The sequence below is a fragment of the Dendrobates tinctorius genome, unplaced genomic scaffold, assembly GCF_039654945.1.
Source record: "Dendrobates tinctorius isolate UK_male_01 unplaced genomic scaffold, ASM3965494v1 ptg000028l, whole genome shotgun sequence".
Classification (NCBI taxonomy): Eukaryota; Metazoa; Chordata; class Amphibia; order Anura; family Dendrobatidae; genus Dendrobates; species Dendrobates tinctorius.
The window spans coordinates 96,267,695-96,293,523 of record NW_027361696.1 but is presented as its reverse complement, the minus strand read 5'-3'; the positions used below and the strand labels follow the sequence as shown (position 1 = coordinate 96,293,523).

Below are 25,829 nucleotides of genomic sequence, written 5' to 3'. Positions count from 1 at the left end.
ACATCAACATATTAACTAAAACAGCATAAATAACTAGGTAACATATATGTACATAAAGGTGACCCGTCTGCAGCAGAGGTGGGGGGGTCGCAACATCCTCCCATGGCAGACAGGTTAGTTCGTCCCATGACAACAAGCAGCGACTCGTGAAAAAGAGAAATTTAAATTAGGCAATTCTTTACAAAGGTATTTAGATTAAAAACACATGGGACATGCACAAGAATGAACAGGTCAATAAGACATTGTTCACACCACCCAAAGACTGAGACACAGAAAAAACACACAGTATGACAAACGTGCATGAATACTCTGCTGTAAAATATATGTAACAATAAGCAGCAAGTACTGGTAAAAGATGATAACAAAAACAGGGTATTTAGTTGATACGTTTTTTGCAAAAAATGTATACGAAGCCGGTATACCCTTCTCAGAGCAGTCCTATCTAATGTATTAAAACCTGATCATGTGAACAATACCTACATGAGCAGGATTCAGAAAGGCGCTGCCGGTATGTGCACGCTGGGCAAAATGGCTCTTCATGTGCAAGTCCCACAAGAGAGAGACGGGGATCTCCCCAAGGTATTTAGATATAAGGTGGGCTCCAATCAAGTCAACTTGAAGGTGACCGAAACCCTGGGATGCCGGGAACATGAATGGGGGTTAGAGTGACAGGTCAGAGTCTCAGGGAGGCTGCTTCTTCTTTGTGCCAGATCTTACCTGTTTGGGTGATGAGTGTCTTTTTACCGGTGTTCACTCCCCCTGTCCCAACGACAGGAGTGGCAGGGACGGAGGGGACTGAAGATCCATATCCAGGGACAGCCAGGAAGGGACGTTCACTTCAGGAATATTGAAGGACTCCCATACCTTTGGAAGGTCATCTGTGTGTCTGACAATCACCTGTTTTCCTCTGCTGTGTATCGCCAGGCCAAACGGAAACAACCACCTGTATAGTATTTTGTTTGAGTGAAGGACATCCAGTAGTGGTTTAAGGATCCTATGTTTAGCCAAAGTCGATGTGGCTAGGCCCTGGTATAGATGAATGGGTGCTCCCTCGTAGGATAAGGCTCTATTGTCCTGAGAAGCAGACAGAATTGCAGAAGTGTCAATGTAGCTCAGTAAGCCACAAATAACATCCCTTGGGGGATCTGTAGGCTTTGGTTTGGGCCTGAGTGATCGATGGACTCGTTCAATGACCATTTGTTCACATCTGTCTTGTGGTAGTAGTAATGCAAATATCTCTCTGGTTGCTTTTTCAAGTATTTCAGTAGAGATGCTTTCTGATATCCCTTTAATCCTGATGTTTTTTCTACGACTCCAGTTTTCTTGATCTTCCAAAGCAAGAGATGCATTGTTTAGCTGAGTTTTGTGAAATTCTAGATGATCTCTGACACTGTTAGAGTGGTTAATGAGTGATAACTGAGCTGACTTTACAGACTCCACTCTGTATGTCTTCCCTCATGCCAGATATTTCGTTAATCAAAGGTTTCATTGCTTGCGCCAGAGATTTTTTAAGAAATGACTTTGAGATCTTGCCAGAGTCTGATTGAGGGAGATAGCTGCCTGAGGCATCATCACTCCATTCTGAATCATCCATGCGTTCATCTGTGGTAATATTCGGATGAGGATTTTTCTGCGTGGCCCGGATAGATGAGGGTTTGCCTTTTAAGAATTTTTCCATCTTGTTTTGTTGACTTGATGTAGAGCTGAAGCCAGAATTTTTCCGTGCTCTTTGTGAGATTTGACCATTATATCTGTATATAGCGCGCTTTCTGTGGGTCACCGCACGTGCATGGGAGTGGTAATTAGATCCACATTATGGTGGCATAAGTTTTCATCTCGGTCTAGAGGTCCAGAGGTCAGGAAAGCAGCCGCCCGGGTGACAGGAATGCTGGTGTATAAAGTTCCAAAGATAGAGCGTCAGTGTCTCTGTTATCTAGTGGACTGGAGAAGAACGAATAATCAGGAGACACCATGGGCGAAAATAAGATCCAGTGAGTCAACAGTTAATGCTAAACATATCCCCAGGAGCGCTCACAGTAGTCAGTATTGTGCCCACTGCGTGTTATGAAGGCCCGGGACTGGGGCAGAAACCAATCTCACCGTTATCTTCCTATTCCCGGACACCCACTGGGCAGTGCTCTGGCTTCCTCAGTGACGTGCAGGGCCCAGCTTCTCCACTCCCCACTCGGGTGCGGCCGTCTCCCCGCAGGCTCCAGAGCAAGCGCTCAGCTGTAAGTCTTACCACGGGGCTCCCTGCTGTCCGACAGGCTCACAGCATCATGTGAACTCCTCTCTCCTCCTGCCGGCAGACAGAGCTGCGCACTTGCGTCTCAGAGTGTCAGGTCTGGCGGCACGAGCAACAAGATGGCGTGTGGTCTGGGCCCACTGTCTCCTTCACCGCTAGCCTTGCCGTCAGTAGCCTCCAGGCTCTCCTCCTGAGTAGCTGCACCGTGTCCCCAAAGTTTTAGATGTCTGCTGGGGTCAAAATAAAGTATCTAAGTATATAAATTTGTCTGTTATGTAGCCTGGGAGCGGGAGCTGAGATGACTTGCTTCCTCCCTGTTAGTGATCCAGGCCACGCCCCCTATTCTGTTATTTCTGAACACTGTTTTTCGGTGATTACTTTGTATCTCTGTTCATACTGCACCCACACACACAAATGATACACCATTTGAAAGGTAAACTTGCCCCCTTCAGCAAGGAAATAGCCAAACAAGCCACAGTTCCACGATTTGATCACAAAACACAGTTTAAACATTAATTTTCATAAACCTGCAGTAAGGAAAATGAAATACAACACAACAAACTAGAGTATAATCCAAAAATATTGTAATTTTATTGAAGTTAACATCAAAAATCCATAATAAAACAGAGGCCACTACTCAACACAAAAGGACTCAACACTGGCAAACTATGGATAAGATTGCTCAGAATAATGCACAATGCCCATAAATAACTAAAAATAAAAATTTTGCATGGGCCAAGCTAGTCTATTCTATTATTTCTAAACACTGTTTTTCGGTGATTCCTTTGTATCACCATTCATACTGCACCCACACACACAAATGATACACGATTTGAAAGGTAAACTTGGCTCCCTCAGCAAGAAAATATCCAAACAAACCACACATCCAAGATTTGAACACAAAATACAGTTTGAACATACATTTTCATTAGCATGCATAAGCATGCAGTAAGGAAAAATGACCTGCAGCTGGCACCACAGTTCCCCAAAGCACACTATTAACACATTTGTAAACATGCACTGCTTTTTCGCACATTACTTCACCCCCACTCACACATGATACACGATTTGAAAGGTAAACTTGCTCCCTTCAGCAAGAAAACAGCCAAACAAACCACACATTCACAATTTTATCACTTAATACAGTTTAAACATTCTATTTCATAAAGGTGCAGAAAGACATAATGACCTGCAAGTGACACCTCAACTGGAAAACATTTTTTGGCCTCTACTTATCAAAACAATTAATTGTATTACCAATCTACATACAGTATATAAATACCTGTCTGTGTTCATCAGCTCATGAAATACATTTACATTTTGACCAGCTTGATTTTTCTGAAATTGCCTGCGCCCCTGATGACCAATGTGCGAAAATATTGCATAATATTGCATAACAGGCCAGAATTGGCGCATCTTAGAGATGGGGTGGCTGAGAGCTGATGTTTTTAGCCGGTTGGGGGCAGTATCCATAGCCCCTTCCTAGGCTATTAATTTTGGCCCGCAGCTGTCTACGTAGCCTTTACTGGTTATTAATTATAGGGGTACCCCACATCATTTTTTTGGGGGGTCATCCATTTTAATAGCCAGAAAAGTTTAAGTATATAGTTGTGAGCTGATATTAATAGCCTGGGAATCTCCCTGGGTAATGCCCCCTTCCCAGACTATAAACATCTGCTCCCAGTTGTCGGCTTTTCCCCTGCTGGTTACGAAAATTGCGGGGGAGCCCACGCCATTTTTTTCCTAAAAAAAAAATCTTTTATTAATTAAATACATGTCCAGTAAATTGCACATACATTGTACAAATTGTATTTGTCACTGACATCTAAATATCTACCTATTCTATTTGTGTTTACTATATGTAATCCATCTCTTCTAGCCTGTCGGCACCTGCAGTGATTTTACAGATGAATTACCGGCTTTTCTTGTGTCTATCTGTCTATGCAATATATATATATATATATATATATATATATATATATATATATATATATATAAAAAATAGGAACAACACAAAATACCTTACAGCAGTGGACGCTTCTCCAGACACCTCAATGTCCTTAGATAATAGCAAAAAAAGAAAAAAGTAGTGGTGTGAACTGTTTAATAGCCTAGTGGCATGGCGGCGTTTCGGATATGGCAATCCTTTCTCAAGCAATGAGTCTGTTACGAACACACAGTCTTATAGTGTGTACATACAATGAACATTAATCAATCAATTTCACATAAAATCATACATCATTCATATACATGATTCATGGCTTCATAAAATGCTAAGTGCTGCACCATGCATGAAACTTTCCATATACACACATGGTTTTCAAGTATCTATATAACAATATAACAAGTATAAAGTGAAATGCAGTGCCATAAAGTGCTAATTGCATTTGAAGTTAAAAATTCTCACAGGTGTGTAATCTTATTTCAGGAACATGTGCACTGACAATTTAAAGCTCCTCCATGGCCGCTGCTACTTGTCAGCAAGCCCAATGCTTCACTGCACATGTCTGTGTCAAAAAGACTACATATCCCACAATCCTTTGCATGCCCGCACATGTGCAGTAGCGCAATAAGGCTAGCGGTGCCATTTTACTCATGGTATATACAGGAAGTGGTCATATGATGCATTTCCAGGATATCCAACTGTGGAAATGCTCAGCCCAATAATCCAAACCGCTTATCTCAATATCCATATTAACAAATATTATAATAAAAAGCTTAGTAAACAAGATAATACTTTGCTTAGGTGTGCCCTTAGTATATTTCGGTCTAAATTAAGATTATTTTATATTACCTTCATGGCACCAGGTTAATAGCCACTAAAATGCTTCTATGGGTGGACCAAATCATAAGAGCTACTCGTATGGAAGAAAGGAACTACATCCAATACGGTGTCACTAAGCGGGCAGAACCCTGCTATATATAGCAAGATGCCCCCGCTGTACGTGCAGAAACGAGGCTACAAAGGGTATCAGCCCCCGAGCCCCATGCACACATGACACCCCCATACCACTCCACTTTCACTCTCCAATCACAGTATACCCCCAATCTGAGCATAACGGTCTAAAATCATCATGAAATTTATTGTCCAAATAAGAATTTTATTTTTTATTTTTTGGAATTTTTTTTAGAAAACTTTTTCTTCCAGATATAAATTCATACAACTATAAACACCGACTTGTGCAGTGAAAAATAGAGAACATTCTTCAACACAATAACCAATGTGAAGGTATCCCCTCATAAGATCCAAATCGGTGAAAAAATAGAAATATTATTAATAAAAATATAAACAGACATAAAATACGAAGAGAATAACAGGATTAGAAAGTCATTGTATGTCTCAACTTTACATAATCTTATTTGTTTTAAAGTCCACAATGAGACCATTTGGTCTCAATGTTTTCAACTTCATAATCCACTCAAGTACCTTTCCTTTGAGTAGACGCACCCGATCACCTCCTCTCCTCATTGCTGGTACCGCATCAATTATGCGGAAGCGAAGTTGTTTTTCTGTATGTGATTTCTCTACAAAGTGTTTGGAAACTGGTAGAACCATACGTTTCTTCCTGATGGTACATCGGTGCAGATTTATTCTTGTTTTGAAATCACACGTTGTCTCACCGATGTACCACAGGCGACACGGACACTCTAGAAGGTAGATTACAAAGTCTGAATCACATGTCAAGAAATGTTTTATTTTAAATTGTTCATTAGTAACTTAGTAACTGGATGTTGTAAATTAGACCCTTTTCACATAAGACGACAGTTCACACAGGATAGACAAGGAAAACATCCCTTTCTGTCACTTCAATGACATTTGACTTGATTTTTTAAATGAAAATAACAGGGGATTCAAAAATTCTTTTACTTGAGGTAGACATTTACCCAGCATGCCCCAATGTTTTTTGATCACAGATGCAATCTGGGTGCTTTCCTCACAAAACGTAGTTACTAATGGGATACGATCAAGAGTTTTTTCTCTTTTACTCCATGCAACATAACGTCCCTATCCATGTTATTGACCTTATTTTTCTGCTTATTTAAAAGGCTTTTAGGTTAACCCCTAAATTTATTCAAGATTTTTTCCACTTTTTTAGAGAGTCATCCTCACTTTCAATTCTCTTTACTCGCATCATCTGACTTAATGGGATACCCTCCAGCGTCTTTCTAGGGTGCTGACTATTATACAATAATAAATCATTTTTGTCAGTGGCTTTTGTAAACAGTCGTGTAGTCAACTTATCATTCTCAAGTTTAATATTAACATCCAAGATTTGAATCTCATTTGGTGAATATACAAGGGTAAACTTTATGGTCTCATCAATTGTGTTTAGAAAAGAATGAAATTCATGCAGTGCTTCTTCAGTCCCAGTCCAAATGAGGAAGACATCGTCTATGTATCTCCACCACGCAGCTATATAGCTGAAGTGGTGGGACACATAGACGAAATCCTCCTCAAGTACACACATCAGAATATTTGAGTACGCGGGTGCCATATTGGCGCCCATCGCGGTACCACGTAATTGCATAAAATAACATACATAAAAGACACTACAGATTTTCTGATAAAAGTGGGTGAGATGAGCAGCATATCGGGCGAGGTTTTTTTTAGCCTAGTTCGATGTCTCATTATATACCTCCATTTCACATGAGAGTGGGCTGAAAGCCGTAAGAAAAAAGCTTTTAAATGAAAATTATTCTACAGAATTACGAGGTTTTTTTTTATTCAGCTGCTGAATTTGCTTCTAACAAAAAATTATTTTCTTTTTGGTGATGATTATTTTATGCATCTATATATCTATGTGCTCTTTATATATACAGTAGGTCCGAAAAATATTCAGACCTCTTTAAATTTTTCACTCTTTGTTTCATTGCAGACATTTGGTAAATTCAAAAAAGTACATTTTGTTTCTCTTTAGCGTACACTCTGCACCCCATCTTGACTGAAAAAAGATCAAATGTAGAAATTTTTGCAAATTTATTAAAAAAGAAAAACTGAAATATCACATGGTCATAAGTAGTCAGACCCTTTGCTCAGTATTGAGTAGAAGCATCCTTTTGAGCTAGTACAGCCATGAGTCTTCTTGGGAATGATGCAACATCTTTTTCACACATGGATTTGGGGATCCTCTGCCATTCTTACCTGCAGATCCTCTCCAATTCTGTCAGGATGGATGGTGAACGTTGGTGGACAGCCATTTTTAGGTCTTTCCAGAGATGCTCAATTGCATTTAGGTCAGGGCTCTGGCTGGGCCAGTCAAGAATGATCACAGGGTTGTTCTGAAGTGACTCTTTTGTTATTTAACTGTGTGTTTAGGATCATTGTCTTGTTGGAAGGTGAACCTTTGGCCAAGTCTGAAGTCCAGAGCAGTCTGGAAGAGGTTTTCATCCAGCATATTTCTGTTCTTGGCTGCATTCATGTTTCCTTCAATAGCAACCAGTCATCCTATCCCTGCAGCTAAAAAACACCCCCATAGCATGATGCTGCCACCACCATGTTTCACTGTTGGGGTTGTATTGGGCAGGTGATGAGCAGTGCCTGGTTTTCTCCACACATACCGCTTAGAATTATCACCAAAAAGGTCTAGCTTTGTCTCATCAGACCAGAGAATCTTATTTCTCATAGTCTGGGAGTCCTTCATGTATTTTTTAGCAAACTCATATGTCTTGCACTGAGGAGAGGCTTCTGTCGGGCCAATCTGCCATAAAGGCCAGAGGGCTACAGTGATAGTTGACTTTGTGGAAATTTCTCCCATCTCCCTACTGTATCTCTGGAGCTCAGTCACAGTGATCTTGGGGTTCTTCTTTACCTCTCTCACCAAGGCTCTTCAACCATGATTGCTCAGTTTGGCTGGACGGCCAGGTTTAGGAAAACTTCTGGTGGTCCCAAACTTCTTCCATTTAAGGATTATGGAGGACACTGTGCTCTTAGGAACCTTGAGTACTGCAGATATTCTTTTGTAACCTTGTCGAGATCTGTGCTTTGCCACAATTCTGTCTCTGAGCTTCTTGGCCAGTTCCTTTGACCTCATGATTCTCATTTGGTCTGACATGCACTGTGAGCTGTGAGGTCTTATATAGACAGGTGTGTGCCTCTCCAAATTAAGTCCTATCAGTTTAATTAAACACAGTTGGACTCCCATGAAGGAGTAGAACTATCTCAGGGTATGTGCACACATTGTGGATTCTACTGCGGATCCGCAGCTTATTTGGCCCTGCGGGTCCGCAGCAGAATCTCCTGCGTTGGACAGTACCTTTATATCCTATGTAAAACAAAAAACGCTGTGAACATGTTGCGGAAAAATCTGCAGCATAAATGCTGCGGGTTCATTTCCGCAGCATGTCAATTCTTTGTGCGGATCTGCAGCGTTTCTGCACCCATTGACTTGCATTGAGTCGGGCACATCCACAGAAAAATCGCAGGTCTAAAAAAGATCTGCGGTTTTGCTGTGGATGAAATGCTGCAGATCGGGAGGAGGGAAGTGTGTGGGCGGTGACTGTGTGCGTATATAATGTGTGGGCGGTGACAGTGTGCGTGTGTGGGGGTGTGTGCGGGGGTCTTTGGGGCTGTGCGGTGGTCTTCCAGGGCTGTGCGGGGGGTCTGCGGGCTGTGCGGGGGTCTGTGGGCTGTGCAGGGGGTCTGCAGGCTGTGCGAGGGGGTCTGTGGGCTGTGCAGGGGGGTCTGCGGGGCTGTGTGTGTATGTGTATGCAGGCATCGTCCGATAGGACTTTAAGTCCCATCGGGCTTTGCCTGCTATACTGACAGTGAGCGAGAGACACATTAGCCAATGATGGGACAGTAGTAGTCCCATCAACAGGTTAATGTGTTGAATGTAAAAAAAATAAAACATGCAGAACATACAACGTATAACATGCAGATCATACATGTAACATACAACACATAACATAGATTACATGCTTACCAATCACCTAATCCCCAAATCCCTCATCTCCTTTAATAAAAATAAAATAACAAAGCAACCAACACTTACCTTTCTGCCATAGTTAAGTTAATAACAAGTGTCTCATGGCGATTTCCCCTATAGAATAGTGACCTCAGGTGATGTCACTGCTCTACAGGGGCTCCAGCGAAGAAATGACAGACAGAGGTAAACCTCTGCTGTGTATCCCTCCGCCCCTGGGAAAGAGGTCCTCTAACCCTAACCCTATTTCTCACGCAGCATTGCTGTAAAGTGAGACCCTGAACTCAGGTAACCTCAGTGATGCACTGCAGGAGCCATTGTCTCCTGTCAGTTCATCACTGGGAGGCCCTATAGAGCAGTGACATCACCTGATGTCACTGTTCTATAAGGGAAATCGTCGTGGGACACTCGTTATTAATTCGACTGCGTCAGACAGGGAGTATACGGTTGGTTTATTTTATACTTTTTATTATAGGAGACCGAGGGCGTCGCTTGGATCTAGGCGTGCAATAAAAATATGAAAACCATGTTGTGTTTTATTTCTTTAAAATACTTTAGTCTTATGTGTGTGTATTTTTTTAACCCTTTCAAACTATAAGATTAATAATGGATAGGTGTCTTATTGACGCCTCTTCATTATTAATAGGGCTTAATGTCACCTTACAATAGCAAAGTGACATTAACCCCTTATTACCCCATATCCCGCCACTACACGAGAGTGGGAAGAGAGGGGTTAAGTGCCAGAATTGGCACTTCTTAGAGATGTGCCATTTTTGGGGCGGCTGCGGGCTGGTATTTGTAGCCATGGGCGGCCAATATCGGCCGATATTCGCGGTATCGGAATTCCAATACTGAGTTCCGATACTTTTTGCATATCGAATATCGGAATCGGAAGTTCCCATAATGCTATCAGCCAGTTTGATTTGATTCAGCCAATGAGGAATCCTCAGAAGTGTGGGCACATCCTGTTAGGTATGTAGGCATGTTAACTAATGGCATGGCTGTGATTGGCTGCTGAAATGATGTCATGATGCACTATAAAAGCCGCCGCTGCCATTTAGGGTTCACTCTGCTGTGAATTCAGTTAAGGACAGGCTGCTGTTCGAGACTCTGAGGGACAGTTAGAGATAGCGATTTGCTATATAATATTGTGCTTTACCCAGGCTACATTATCAATCACTGTAGCTTTCTTTTGCCTTGCAGCACTGTTCACAGCTGTCTACAAAGTCTGTATGAGTGCAGCTCACGCTGTAGTGTGTCCTGCATCCACCTCTGGTTGTAGGCCGCTCAGCGTGCGTCACTGCCTCATACATATTTATATTTGTTTCATTGCTACTCATTTTTCATTAATTCTCCTATTAGTGTGCATCCATCCGTATCCATCTACATTGGTTGGTTGCAAACACTATATAGGAGTAGATATGGGAGCCTTTTTTCTGGCTTGTGCCCTGCAGCCGCAGCCAGATTAGTATTAGCCTATTTTTTGGAGCATCATCTATTGCATTGTAGGTTACCTTCCTGCATTGTAATAGCTCCAAAAAGTTTGTGTTACTATCGATTTCACATCTTTGGTCACATCCTTTTTGTTTTTTTGAAAAAAATATGTAAATAAAGTTCACCAAACACTCCACTTGACAGTTGTGTAAGCCACATTAGCTCATATTAAAGTGTAGTCCACACACTTTATAAAATTAGTGTTTCTTATACCTGTTAGCAGCTGTTCAGGAATAAGAACACTAAGCCCCCCCTTTGTACTTTTCTGCCTATCTTTATCAGTCTACCAAGATGAAGAAGGCAGGGAGTAAGGCACGTGGTCGTGGGTGTGGAGTTGCAGCAGGGAGAGGATGTGGGGATTCTGTGCCTGCTGCGGGCACCAGTGACTCAGCATCCCCCAGTTATACCAGGCAACAGTCCTTTATGCACAGCTTTGTAGGACCTCGCCGTACCCCACTGCTGCAGGACGAACAAATTGAAGCCGTTGTCGAATGGATGGCAGCTAACGCATCGACTTCAATTACTTCCTCATCCTCTCAGGGCCAGAGTACTGAAGAGCAACCATCTGTCTCTTCACCACCTGCCAAATTGCCCAGGCAGTCAGAGAGTCCTGGACAGGAGCCATCTCTACTTCTGTTCTCTGAATCTCTTAGCTTGGAAACAGGGGGCCAGCCAAGCAGCATTCTAGAATGTGAAGAAGAGGGAGTATGCAGTGATGTGCAACTGGTTGTCCCTCTGAATCTGAAGAGGCGATTGGGCCAGTGCTGCCTATGGTCAGCACACCTCAGTACGCATCAGATGATGACTCAGGTGCCACTTTCTGGTGCGTACTGTGCTGGCGAGACTACCCAGGAGAAGCAGGTGTTTGAAGAGGGGAGTGTAGATGATGAGGTCCTTAACCCATCATGGCGTGAGGAACAGGAAGGTGATGGGAGCAGCTCTGAGGAAGAGATTCCCCAAATGGCCAAAACAGGAGGGAGAGGGAGGGGGCAGACTTGGTTGCCTGTAGCCTCCACTTCGGCACCCGATAGGAGCATTCCTCTTCCAAAACCCAGAACGGGTGCTCCCAGGACTTGCACTGCGTGGTCCTTTTTTGACACAGTTGCAGATGACATTTGCTTTGTCAAATGCAAGCTGTGTAATCATAAAGTCAAAAGAGGGAAAAGTGTCAGCAACCTGAATACCACAAATATGTGGAAAAATGTGCGGACCAAGCACGTGGTGGAGTTACAAAGACACACTGAAGACGTAGACCAACCTACAGCACCACCTAACACCTCTTCAGCTCGTGTTGTAGCCTCTTCCTCCAGCTCACACACAGCTGGTTCAGCTTCCTCCCATGATCGCCATGGAAGAACCTCTGGCACTGTTGTCCAGAGACCCAGTGACATTCCACCCACAGCACCACGTTCCCTGTCATCCTCACACTCCCAGGCCATTCTACAGTCATCGGTAGCACAGGCATGGGAGAAAAGGCGGCCATACTCGGCAAACCATCCCCAAGCACAGGCTCTGAATGCTGGCATTGCAAAACTACTGGCCCTTGAAATGCTCTCATTCAGGCTGGTGGAGACTGAAACCTTCCGTAACTTCATGGAATTGGCAGTCCCACAATACACCATGCCCAGCCGCTTTTATTTCAGCAGGCAAGCCGTCCCTGCCCTGCAAAAGCATGTGGAGGGAAAAATTAAACATGCGCTACTAAATGCCGTCAGTAGCAAGGTCCACCTGACCACCGATGCGTGGACCAGTAACCATGGACAGGGACGATACCTTTCCCTCACTGCCCATTGGGTCAATGTTGTGGAGCTGGGTACAGATCTTGAGAGTGGTGCTGTACGTGTTCTGCCAGCTCCAAGGATTGCAGGAATCCAGTCTGTACACATTGACTCCTCCTCATACTCCAGTTCCTCTGAATCAGCGCAGCAGGAGCCTGTTACGACCGATATGAGCACAGCCGTGGCCAAATGTCAACAGGGCGTAATGAAATTAATTTCTGTGGGATATCGAAGCCACACAGCGCAGGAGCTCTGGAATGCCATCAAGCAGGAGAGCGACGTGTGGTTTGTGCCAGCGAATCTCCAGCCAGGCTTGGTAATGTGTGACAATGGGCGAAATCTGGTGGCAGCTCTGGGCCTAGGCAACCTCACTCACATCCCATGTCTGGCACATGTGCTCAACTTGGTCATGCAGAGCTTTCTGAGGGACTATCCGGATCTTGATGCACTGCTGCACAAGGTCTGCATAGAGTGCGCTCACTTGCGGCATTCCAGCATGGCATGATCGCGCATTGCAGCTCTGTAGCGCCGATTCCGCCTTCCGGAACAACGCATCATATGTGACCTACCCACCAGGTGGAATTCAACGTTACGTATGTTGGAGCATTTGTGTTTGCAGCAGGCAACAGTAATGGAGTACCAGCTGCATCAGGCGCAAACAAGTCGCACTGTGCGCCGGTCAAACTTCAGCACCACTGAGTGTGCCTATATGAAGGACATCTGCCACGTTTTGCGTGCCTTCGATGATTCCACGCGGATGGCGAGTGCAGATGATGCACTAGTGAGCATGACTGTCCCCCCTATCTGCCCGCTTCAAAAAACACTGCAAGCACTAAGGGAGGAGGTTTTGGAAGAGGTGGAGGATGAGGAGTCACAAATGCCATCTGCTTCTGGACAGTCTGCACAATGTGGTTCCTCACAAAGGCCTAGGCAGGGGACACTTTGTGAGGAGAATGAGGAGGAGTCAATGGAGGAGGAAGACATCTCTCCAGAGGAGGGAGGTACACAATGCTCTAGTAGTCAGTATGTAGAGTGAGGGTGGGGTGATGCAGAGCAGGCAGAGATGATGCCTCAAGCAGGGGACAGCGTTTCTTGGGCAGTTGGGAGTCTGCAGCACATGGTTGAGTTCCTGCTGCAGTGCCTGAGAAACGACCGCCGCATCGCCCACATTCTCAACACGGCTGATTATTGGGTGTACACCCTCCTAGATCCTCGCTACCGGGACAACTTACAAAGCCTCATAACACCGTTGAACCGGGAGCATAAAATGCGGGAGTACCAAGACACACTGGTGCATTCCATCATGTTCTCCATTCCACCCGAGAGCAGTGCTGCTAGTGCTTTACAAAGCAGCTCAGTGCGTCGAGGCATTGGAGGAAGCTCTGCACAAAGAGGGAGCAGAAGCAGCGCCTCAGCACAAGACAAGACCAGTATGGCCCAAATGTGGCAAAGTTTTGTGTGCTCGCCACAAATGTCTACACCATCACAGACGGCTCCAGTCAGCAGGAGGCAACGTTTCCATCAAATGGTGACAGGCTACATGTCTTGCCCTGTCAGTGTACTCCCAGACGGCTCTTCCCCTTCAAGTTTTGGGTCTCTAAGCTGGATACATGGCCAGAGCTTAGCCAGTATGCATTGGAGGTGCTGGCTTGCCCTGCTGCTAGTGTATTATCGGAATGCGTCTTTAGTGCCACAGGTGGTGTACTAACAGACCGTCGCACACGAATATCCTCCGATAACGTTGACCAGTTTACTTTTCTGAAAATGAACAAGGCCTGGATCTCGCCGGAATTTGCCAGTCCTCTTCCAGAATAAATAATTGGTTGGCAACAGTATCCAGGTCTCCTTTTGTGTTCATGTTTCTACCACCTGAACTGTAATCCCTGGGCTCCAACACTGCCAGTTGTTGCTCAGAAGTGCCGTCTGCACAGAGAAAAACACTAGCTCCTGTGTCAGTGGTGTTCAGTAGCCCCAGCTGCTCCCCTGCTGTGTGTCCGGCAAAGTCTCCTGCTGCCTCCACATTCAAACTACATCAGATTTTACACTTTCTCCAAGTAGGCCTCAGCCTACTCCATGATTGACCCTGGTCTCCAACACCGCCAGTTGTTGCTCAGAAGTGCCATCTGCACAGAGAAAAACACTAGCTCCTGTGTTAGTGGGGTTCAGTAACGCCAGCTGCTCCCCTGCTGTGTGTCCGGCAAAGTCTCCTGCTGCCTCCACATTCAAACTACATCAGATATAAAACTTGCTCCAATTAGGCCTCAGCCTAAACCCTGCTTGAACCTGGGCTCCAACACCGCCAATTGATGCTCAGAAGTGCCATCTGCACAGAGAAAAACACATTCTCCAGTGTTAGTGGGGTTCAGTAACGCCAGCTGCTCCCCTGCTGTGTGTACGGCAATACCTCCTGCTCCCTCCACATTCAAACTACATCAGATTTTTTCACTTGCTCCAAGTAGGCCTCAGCCTACTCCATGATTGACCCTGGGCTCCAACACCACCAGTTGTTGCTCAGAAGTGCCATCTGCACAGAGAAAAACACTAGCTCCTGTGTTAGTGGGGTTCAGTAACGCCAGCTGCTCCCCTGCTGTGTGTCCGGCAATACCTCCTGCTCCCTCCACATTTAAACTACATCAGATTTTACACTTGCTCCAAGTAGGCCTCAGCCTACTCCATGATTGACCCTGTGCTCCAACACTGCCAAATGCTGCTCAGAAGTGCCGTCTGCACAGAGAAAAACACATTCTCCAGTGTAAGGGTACCGTCACACCTAGCGATGGACCAGCGATCCCGACCAGCGATATGACGCGGTCAGAATCGCTGGTGCATCGCTAGGTGGTCGCTAATGAGCTGCCACTCAGGCAGATCTCACCAGCGACATCGCTGGGGATGGGGATCACTACTTACCTGTCAGACGAGGCGATCCTGCATCCTCCCGCCAGGCTCCACGCGGCGCTCGTCGTCACAGCAGGAAGTGACCGACGAGAAATGGTCCAGCTGCTTCTCGCGCGATCAGCGATAACCAGCGGGGGAGCCGGTCAGAGGTAAGTATCAGACATAGCGATATCGCTAGCAATATCGCTGCAACGTCACAAAATCGGTGACTTTACAGCGATATTGCTAGCGATATCGCAGTGTGTAATGGGGGCTTTAGCGGGGTTCAGTAACGCCAGCTGCTCCCCTGCTGTGTGTCCAGCAAAGTCTCCTGCTGCCTCCACATTCAAACTACATCAGATATAAAACTTGCTCCAAGTAGGCCTCAGCCTACTCCATGATTGACCCTGGGCTCCAACACTGCGAGTTGCTGCTCAGAAGTGCCGTCTGCACAGAGAAAAACACATTCTCCAGTGTTAGTGGGGTTCAGTAACACCAGCTGCTCCCCTGCTGTGTGTCTGGCAAAGTCTCCTGCTGCCTCCACATTCAAACTACATCAGATATAAAACTTGCTCCAATTAGGCCTCAGCCTAAACCCTGATTGAACCTGGGCTCCAACACTGCCAGTTGCTGCTCAGACGTGCCGTCTGCACAGAGAAAAACACTAGCTCCTGTGTTAGTGGGTTCAGTAACGCCACCTGCTCCCCTGCTGTGTGTCCGGCAATGTCTACTGCTGCCTCCACATTCACACTACAACTGATTTCAACCTTGCTCCTATTAGGCCTCTGGCTCCAATCTGTCTCTAGTATTTACCCTGGCCTCCAACACCGCCAGTTGCTGCTCAGAAATGCCGTCTGCACAATCAACACTTGTTCCTGTGTTACTGAGGTTCAGAAATGTCATCTGATCCCCAGCTGTGTGTCCGGCAATTTCTCCTGCTCTGTCCTCAATCACACAACTACAGATTTTAAACTTGCTCCAATTAGGCCTCTGTCTCCACTCTGTTTGTAGCATTTTCCCTGGGTTCCAGCACTGTCAGCTGTTTCCCGGCATTGTCTTTGGCACAGGTGTTGGAGGCCAGGGTAACTACTAGAGAGAGAGTGGAGCCAGAGGCCTAATTGGAGCATGTTTAAAATCAGTAGTAGTCTACAACAGATATTAAACTTGATGAAATTAGGCCTCAGCCTACACCCTGATTGACCCTGGGCTCCAACATCGCCAGTTGCTGCTCAGAAGTGCTGTCTGCACAGTCAACATATTCTCCAGTGTTATTGGGGTTCAGAAATGTCATCTGATCCCCAGCTGTGTGTCCTGCAATTTCTCCTGCTCTCTCCTCACACAACTACAGATTTTAAACTTGCTCCAATTAGGCCTCTGTCTCCACTCTGTTTGTAGCATTTTCCCTGGGTTCCAGCACTGTCAGCTGTTTCCCGGCATTGTCTTTGGCACAGGTACTCCCTCCTGCCCAGCCTGGTTCCAGCACGCCTGCTGTTTCCGGATAGTGTTAATGTCTCTTTGCCACCAATACGTTGTCCTGTCGTGTTGTGGTCGGGTTAGCAGAGTCTATGGTGCCTGCAGTTTATGGGCTTCCTATGTGGGCTGCAGGATCTGGCAACAAAGGCTGGTTCCGTAGTGCCAATAGGACAAGCACCCCCTGTAGGACTGTGGATTTTGGTAACTGCGGCCGGTTCGCGGCCTTGCAACTTTGTTTTTCATGGGTACCTTCTGCTACCCATCCGGGTTCCAGCACCGTCAGCTGGTCCTCGCTAGTTCCATTGGCTCTTGCAGCTTCTGCTACCCATCCGGGTTCCAGCACTGTCAGCTGGTTCTCGGCAGTGCCTTTGGCTTAGGTGCCTCCTTCTCAGTATCCGAGTTCCAGCAATGTCTGCTGGTCCTTGGTAGTGTTTTCTAGCACAGGTACCTCCTGCTTAGTAACTGGGTTCCAGCACCGTCAGCTGGTCCTCGGTAGTACTATTGGCTCTTGTTCCTTCTGCTGCCCCTCCGGGTTCTAGCACCGTCAGCTGGTTCTCGGCAGTGTCTTTGGCACTGGTACTCCCTCCTGCCCAGCCTGGTTCCAGCACGCCTGCTGTTTCCGGGTAGTGTCAACGTCACTTTGCCACCAATACGTTGTCCTGTCGTGTTGCGGTCGGGTTAGCCGAGTCTATGGTGCCTGCAGTTTATGGGCTTCCTATGTGGGCTGCGGGATCTGGCAACAAAGGCTGGTTCCGTAGTGCCAATAGGACAAGCACCCCCTGTAGGACTGTGGGTTTCAGTTACTGCGGCCGGCTCGCGGCCTTGCAACTTTGTTTTTCATGTGTACCTTCTGCTACCCATCCGGGTTCCAGTACCGTCTGCTGGTTCTCGGCAGTGTCTTTGGCTTAGGTGCATCCTTCTCGGTATCCGAGTTCCAGCAACGTCTGCTGGTCCTTGGTAGTGCTTTCTAGCACAGGTACCTCCTGCTTAGTAACCAGGTTCCAGCACCGTCAGCTGGTCCACAGTTGTGCCATTGGCTCTTGTTCCTTATGCTGCCCCTCCGGGTTCCAGCACCATCAGCTGGTCCTCGCTAGTTCCATTGGCTCTTGCAGCTTCTGCTACCCATCTGGGTTCCAACACCGTCAGCTGGTTCTCGGCAGTGCCTTTGGCTTAGGTGCCTCCTTCTCGGTATCCGAGTTCCAGCAACGTCTGCTGGTCCTTGGTAGTGCTTTCTAGCACAGGTACCTCCTGCTTAGTAACCAGGTTCCAGCACCATCAGCTGGTCCTCGGTAGTGCCATTGGCTCTTGTTCCTTCTGCTGCCCCTCTGAGTTCCAGCACCGTCAGCTGGTCCTCGCTAGTTCCATTGGCTCTTGCAGCTTCTGCTACCCATCCGGGTTCCAGCACTGTCAGCTGGTTCTCGTCAGTGCCTTTGGCTTAGATGCCTCCTTCTCGGTATCCGAGTTCCAGCAACGTCTGTTTGTCCTTGGTAGTGCTTTCTAGCACAGGTACCTCCAGCTTAGTAACCAGGTTCCAGCACCATCAGCTGGTCTTCAGTAGTGCCATTGGCTCTTGTTCCTTCTGCTGCCACTCTGGGTTCCAGCACCATCAGCTGGTCTTCGGTAGTGCCATTGGCTATTTTTCCTTCTGCTACCCATCCTGGTTCCAGTACCGTCAGCTGGTTCTCTGCAGTTCCTCAGCCTTCTTGTACCTTCTGCTACATTTCCAAGTTCAAGCTTTTGGTTATCACTCTGGATCTCCCTGACGACTACCCTGAAGACGATGACCCTGAAGACCACCCCGAAGAAGACGACGGCGACCACGAAAGCGATGACCTTGAAGACGACGACCCGGAAGACCACCCCGAAGAAGACCAAAAAGATGACCCTGAAGAAGATGACCAAGAGGACAAAGAACATGAAGACAGCCACCAAGATACAGAACAACAAGAGACAGAAGACCAAGAATAAGAACAAGAAGCAGAAGAACAAAAAGCAGAAGAACATTAAGCATAAGACTAAAAATCAGAGCAAAAGATATTACCTAAATTATAAGCAGAAGATAAGCAGTGTATGGGGGTGAGTCCGTTCCTCCTCGTGGTGCCCCAGGAAAATACCTGCTGCTGCAGGCCAAACTGATCGCCGACAAATCCTGTTGTAAATCTTTTGTGACAGGCAGAACGGAAGGTGTAATCTTCAAACTTTTATAGATAACAACTAAAGGAATGACTGTCACAAATAAGAATATGATGAAGAAAAAGAATAGGAAGAAGATGAAGAAGTAGAATATGAAGAATAATAATAGTTGAATAAGAAGAATATGAAGAATGTAAAAAAAAGAATAATAGGAAGAAGGTGAAGAAGAAGATGAATAAGGTGAAGAAGATGAAAAAGATGCTGCTGCTGCTGAGGATCATGAAGGAGAAAGTGTGGGAGAAGTAAAAAAGAAGGTGAAGAGCATGGAAGTAGTGAAACATACATATCTGACAAAATATAAAAAAGGTTAACATAGTCAATATCTTTGTAACTCCGAACGTCTTTAAAAAAAATTTTTATTCCTGCTATTCCATTCGATTGTGTTAAACCTCTATGCCTTTAATGTCTCCTCCACCTCCCCCAATACATTCTACATTATTCTTAGTTGTTTTTCTTCATGTAGAATTAACCTACAAGGAAAGTAAGGGTTTTTTATTAATTCCGATATTTCTATCCCATTGACTTGCATTGGTTTCCGGTATCGGAATCGGCGATATCTGATACTTTTTGGGTATCGGTCCGATCCAATCCGATCCGATATTTCACGATATCGGATGGTATCGCTCAACACTAATAGCCAGTAAAGGCTATGCAGACAGCTGCGGGCTGATTTTCATAGCCTGGGAAGGGGACATGGGTATTACCCCCTTCCCAGTCTACAAATATTGGCCCCCGGCCATCGGCTTTTCCCCTCTGGCACATAAAATTGTGCGGGAGCCCATGCCATTTTTTTTTAATTAAACATACTGTTCATTAATAAACATGGATATGGATATACAGTATCTATGGAAATATCTATGGAAATATCTATAGACATATCTATGGAAATATCTATGGATATATCTATGGAAATATCTATAGATATATCTATGGAAATATCTGTGGATATATCTAGATATATCTATGGAAATATCTATAGATATAACTATGGAAATATCTATGGATATATCTATGGAAATATCTATGGATATATCTATAGATAGATAGATAGATATGGGATAGATACATAGATATAGAATAGATCTATCTTTCATCATCTGTCTATCTGTCTATCCGTGTGTAATGGAGTGTGGGTTGGACAAATGTAAAAGAGGCAGTTGGGCAAAAATGACATCACAAATCTTTTTTTTGTTAAATAACATATCTTAATTTAGCTTACAAAAATGCATACACATCCGCATGTAAAAAATGCACGAAAAACGGCATCAAAAACGCATAAAAAATGCACCTGCGTTTTCTGCCAAGAGATGCGGATTCTGTAAACAAAAATCCGCACTGGAATCCGCAATGTGTGCACATACCCTCAAGGAGGATCACAAGGAAATGGACAGCATGTGATTTAAATATGAGTGTCTGAGCAAAGGGTCTGAATACTTATGACCATGTGATAATTCAGTTATTCTTTTTTAATAAATTTGCAAAATTTCTACATTTCTGTTAAGATGAGGGTGCAGAGTGCACATTAATGAGAAAAAAATGAACTTTTTTGAATTTACTAAATGGCTGCAATGAAACAGAGTGAAAAATTTAAAGGGGTCTGAATACTTTCCGTGCACACTGTATATCTATTCTATTCTAACTTTTTTACTGTATGCAGTACATGAATTGCCGGCTTTTCAAAGGACACCGGTGCATAAACATCGGACAGCACTCACATGATCTGTGTGGTGTCCGATTTTTTTTCTCACACCCCTAGGCTTACATTGGCGACAATCAACCGATATACGTGTAAAAGCGCAGCATGCTGCAATTTTACACACACATAGAATACGCCCGAGAAAAATACAGTGATGTGAGCTGCCCCATAGATTAACATTGGAACGAGTGCTATGCAATGTTTTCTTGCATAGTACTTGTTCGTATTCTACGGTAGTGTGACACCGGCCTAAAGTTGTGCATCATATCACAACTCAACTATCTTTTTTATAATTGGCGCCAGTTCCTGTTTTGTTCTTTTTTAACCCCTTAACGACTGCCGATACGCCTTTTAACGGTGGTAGTTAAGGGTACTTAAACCACAGCGCCGTGAATTCACAGCGCTGTGGAGAAAGTGTATAGTGCGCCCCAGAGTCGGATTTTCTCCAGAGTCTCAGTTGCTGGGGGTAGCCGAGACCCCAGAGAACATAATTCAGGTCGATTTTTACCGACCCCACTTTTGCAATCACCATTATTAAAGGGAATCTATCACCCCATTTTTGCTCTATGAGCTGCAACCACCGCCATCAGGGGCTCATCTGCAGCATTCTGTAATTCTGTAGATAAGCCCCCGATGTAACCTGAGAGATAAGAAAAATAAGTTAGATTATACTCACCGGGGTGCGCAGTCGAGTGTGCTGGGTGTCACAGTCCGGTCCAGCGCCTCCCATCTTCTAGTGATGACGTCCTCCTTCTTACTTCTGCCGCGGCTCCTGCGCAGGAGTACTTTATCTGCCCTATTGAGGGCAGAGTAAAGTACTGCAGTGCTCAGGCGCCGCGAAAGGTCAGCGAGGTCCGGCGCCTGCGCACTGCAGTACTTTACTCTGCCCTCAACAGGGCAGATAAAGTAGGCATGCGCAGGAGCCAAGGCAGAAGTAAGAAGGAGGGCATCATCGCTAGAAGTTGGGAGGCGCCGGACCGCGACACCCATCGGACCGTACCCCCGGGTGAGTATAATCTAACTCATTTTTCTTATCTTTCAGGTTACATTGGGGCTTATCTACAGCATTACAGAATGCTGCAGATAAGCCCCTGAAGGTGGTGGCAGCAGCTCATAGAGCAAAAATGGGGTGACAGATTCCCTTTAACCATATAACGTCGACTGCAATAAAACAAAGTTGGTGGTCCTTGGCCCACGTGCTTCCCCTCCATGGGCGCCGCCATCTTCTTCCGGGAAGAAAATGGAGGGCGCAAGCGCAGTGCACCCGCCGAGATCTGCTGGCCGGTACCCGGCAACAGTAGGAAGGTTTTTCCTATTGGTTCATTTTGGTCAGTGTGATAGACCCTATCACAGTGATCAAAATAAAAAAAAATAGTAAATAAACCCCCCTTTATCACTCCCATGGGTAGGGAAAAATAAAGAAATAAAGAAAATATATTTATTTTCATTTTTCCATTAGGGTTCGGGTTAGGATTGGAATTAGGGTTAGGTTTGGGATTAGGGTTAGGATTAGGGATTAGGGTTGGGGTCAGGGTTGGGAATAGTGTTAGAGGTGTGTTGGGTTTAGGGTTGGAGCTAGAATTGAGTGGTTTCCACTATTTAGGCACATCAGGTGGTCTCCAAACACGACATGGCGCAACCGTTGATTCCAGCCAATTTTGTGTTCAAAAAGTCAAATAGTGCTCTCTCTCTTCTGAGCACCGACGTGTGCCCTAACAGTGGTTTACCCCAACATATGGGGCATCAGCGTACTCAGGGCAAATTGCACACCAACTTTGGGGGTCTAATTTCTCCTGTTACCCTTGGGAAAATAAAAAAATGGGGGCTAAAAAAATCATTTTTGTGGAAAAAAAATTATTTTTTATTTTCACAGCTCTGCGTTATAAACCTCTGTGAAGCACTTGGGGGTTCAAAGTGCTCACCACACATCTAAATAAGCTCCTTGGGGGGTCTAGTTTCCAAAATGGGGTCGCTTGTTGGGGGGTTTCTACTGTGTGGGCACATCAGGGGCTCTGCAAATGCAACATGACGCCCGCAAAACATTCCATCAAAGTCTGCATGCCAAAATGGCGCTCTTTCCCTTCCGAGCTCTCCCATGCTCCCAAACAGTGGTTCCCCCTACATGTGGGGTATCAGTGTACTCAGGACAAATTTTACAACAACTTTTGTGGTCCAATTTCTCCTGTTAGCCTTGTGAAAATAAAAAATAGCACTTGGGGGTTCAACGTGCTCACCACACACTAAATAAGCTCCTTTAGGGGTCTAGTTTCCAAAATGGTGTCACTTGTTGGGGGTTTCCACTGATCAGGCATATCAGAGGCTCTACAAATGCAACATGGCATCCAATCTCAATTCCAGCCAATTCTGCATTGAAAAAGTCAAACGGCGCTCCTTCCCTTCTTAGCTGTGCCGTGTGCCTAAACAGTGGTTTACTCCCACATATGGGGTATCTGAGTATGCAGGACAAATTGCACAACAACTTTTGGGGTCTAATTTCTCCTGTTACCCTTGGGAAAATAAAAATTTGTGGGCGAAAATATCACTTTTGCGGAAAAAACATGATTTTTTATTTTCACAGCTCTACCTTATAAACTTCTGTGAAGTACTTAGAGGTTCAAAGTGCTCACCACACATCTAGATAAGCTCCTTAAGGGGTCTAGTTTCCAAAATGGTGTCACTTGTTGGGGGTTTCCACTGTTTAGGCATATCAGGGGCTCTCCAACATGGCGTCTGATCTCAATTCCAGCCAACTCTGCATTGAAAAAGTCAAATGGCGCGCCTTCCATTCCAAGCCCTACTATGCACCCAAACAGTGGTTTAGCCCTACATATGGGGTATTGCCGTATTCAGAAGAAATTGCACAACATATTTTGTGGTTAATTTTCTCTTTTTACATTGTGAAAATAAAAAAAAATGGTTCTAAAGTAAAAAGTTTGTAAAAAAAAAGTTAAATGTTAATTTTTTCCTTCCACATTGCTTCAGTTCCTGTGAAGCGTGTAAAGGGTTAATAAACTTTTTGAATGTGGTTTTGAGCACCTAGAGGTGTGCAGTTTTTAGAATGATGTCACTTTTGGGTATTTTGTGTCATATTGACCTCTCAAAGTGACTTCAAATGTGAGGTGATCCCTAAAAAAATGGTTTTGTAAATTTTGTTGGAAAAATGAGAAATCGCTGGTCAATTTTAACCCTTATAACTTCCTAACAAAAAAAATTTTGCTTCCAAAATTGTGCTGATGTAAAGTAGACATGTGGGAAATGTTATTTATTTTGGATTTTTGGAACATATCTCTCTGATTTAAGGGCATAAAAATAAAATTTAGAAAATTGCAAAATTTAAAAAATTTTCTCCATGTTTCCATTTTTTCAGAAATAAAAACATGTCTTATCAAAGAAATTTTACCACTATCATGATGTAAATTATGTTACGAAAAAATTGTCTCAGAATCAGCAGAATCCGTTAATGCGTTCCAGAGTTATAATCTCATAAATTGACAGTGGTCAGAATTGTAAAAATTGGCCTGGTCATTAAGCTGCAAATTGGCTCCGTCACTAAGGGGTTAAACTGTGGTGATCCAGTGTAGCGTTTTGGTTCCGTATTAGGAAAAACATCATAATAGATTATATGGAAGCCAGTTATTATTATCAAGATGTATTACTATATCACCTGACAACTCTAACCCTCTGTGCTGGATTAATATAGTTTTGACACCATTTTGAAAAAAATCCCATAGAGGAAATACATCTTAAAAGTAAGTAGTCATACATAAACTTGTATAAACAATCATATTGCAATATTAATTTTTTATTGTTTTTGAAATGTTTGTTTTAGATCATATATACAATCAGAGATCCTAAAGATGTCGCCGTGTCCCTTTATTATTTTTCAATAATGAGTACATACTACAAAGATCCAGAAAATATGGATAGTTTTCTAAAAGGATTCTTAACTGAAAATAGTAAGTAATTAAAAGTAATGTAAACTTATAAAATTGTCAGTTATCAGCATATTCTCCACTGTCATATGATATCCATTGCAGTGCCATATGGATCTTGGTTTAATCACGTCAAGGGATGGATGGGATTGTTGGGAAAAGATAACTTTATGTTTCAGACCTATGAGGATCTTAAGAAGGTAAATCTTTAATATGACATTATTGATATGTAGAGGAAACAATCTTATGAATATCAATTTTAAGTATAGAAATAAACCTCATTAAAAAGTTTAAACATTTAATAGATTTAAATTTCACCTTTGCAAAACCAAAACATCAGTAGAATGGATGTTATATCATCCAAATGTGTGATTAAATAGAACCTCTTAGCACAATTTTGTAATGTAAAGTAAATACATGGCTGTAAGGCTGTGTGCACACGCTGCGGAAAAGGTGCGGATTCATCCGCGCGGATTTTGTACAATCCGCAGGTGAAACCGCAGGTCAAAAGACCTGCGGTTTTACCTGCGGATTGCTCTGCGGTTTTGCCCTGCGGTTTTTCATCTCCTCAATGGAGGAGATGGCAAACCGCAGGAGAATCCGCAGAAAGAATTGACATGTCAATTCTTTCTGCGGATTGAAAACCGCAGATAATCCGCGCGGAAAATTCCGCACCGTCTGCACTGCGGTTTTTGATTCCCACAGGGAATCATGGTACTGTACACCGCAGCAGAAACTGCTGCGGGTCCGCAGCGGCCAAAACCGCTGCGGAACCGCAGCAAAATCCGCAGCGTGTGCACACAGCCTAAGGCCTGTTTCACACATCCGTTTTTCTGCTCAGTCGAAATCCGTCAAAATTGCGGAAAATGGATCCTTAGGCGGATTGAAAAAAAAACGGGTGGCACCGGACCGTTGTTTTGACGGATCCATGTAAGGTAGCATTTTAAAGGAACAGTGTCTGGAATAAGGAGAGAGAGAGAGAGAGAGAATTTTTTTTTCCTGTCCCGGAACGGCAATTGAGGGTTAAAAGTGATCCTGGAGCAGAGCTTCCATGCAGGCGCAATTAAAAATAGCAGTCCGTCAAGTCAAAAAAACGTTGCAATGTCCGTCCCATCCGCCCGAGAGACCGAAAAAAGTTGGCGGATCCGTCAAAAAGCGGGTGTGACGGACGACCGTCAGTCAAGATCTGCCACTAATGTAAGTCTATGGGGGGAAAAAAGG

General features: G+C 44.5%; 1 protein-coding gene across 3 annotated transcripts in view; it reads left to right on the top strand.

The window, feature by feature from the left end:
- Nucleotides 1-25,829, top strand: part of LOC141085647 (sulfotransferase 2B1-like) — a 276,977-nt gene that overhangs the window by 207,841 nt on the left and 43,307 nt on the right. For all 3 annotated transcript variants that reach the window (XM_073571191.1, XM_073571193.1, XM_073571192.1), the window contains 2 exons: nt 24,506-24,632; nt 24,714-24,808. In XM_073571191.1, the coding sequence (XP_073427292.1) occupies nt 24,506-24,632; nt 24,714-24,808 (222 nt within the window). The remainder of the gene's footprint in view (nt 1-24,505; nt 24,633-24,713; nt 24,809-25,829) is intronic.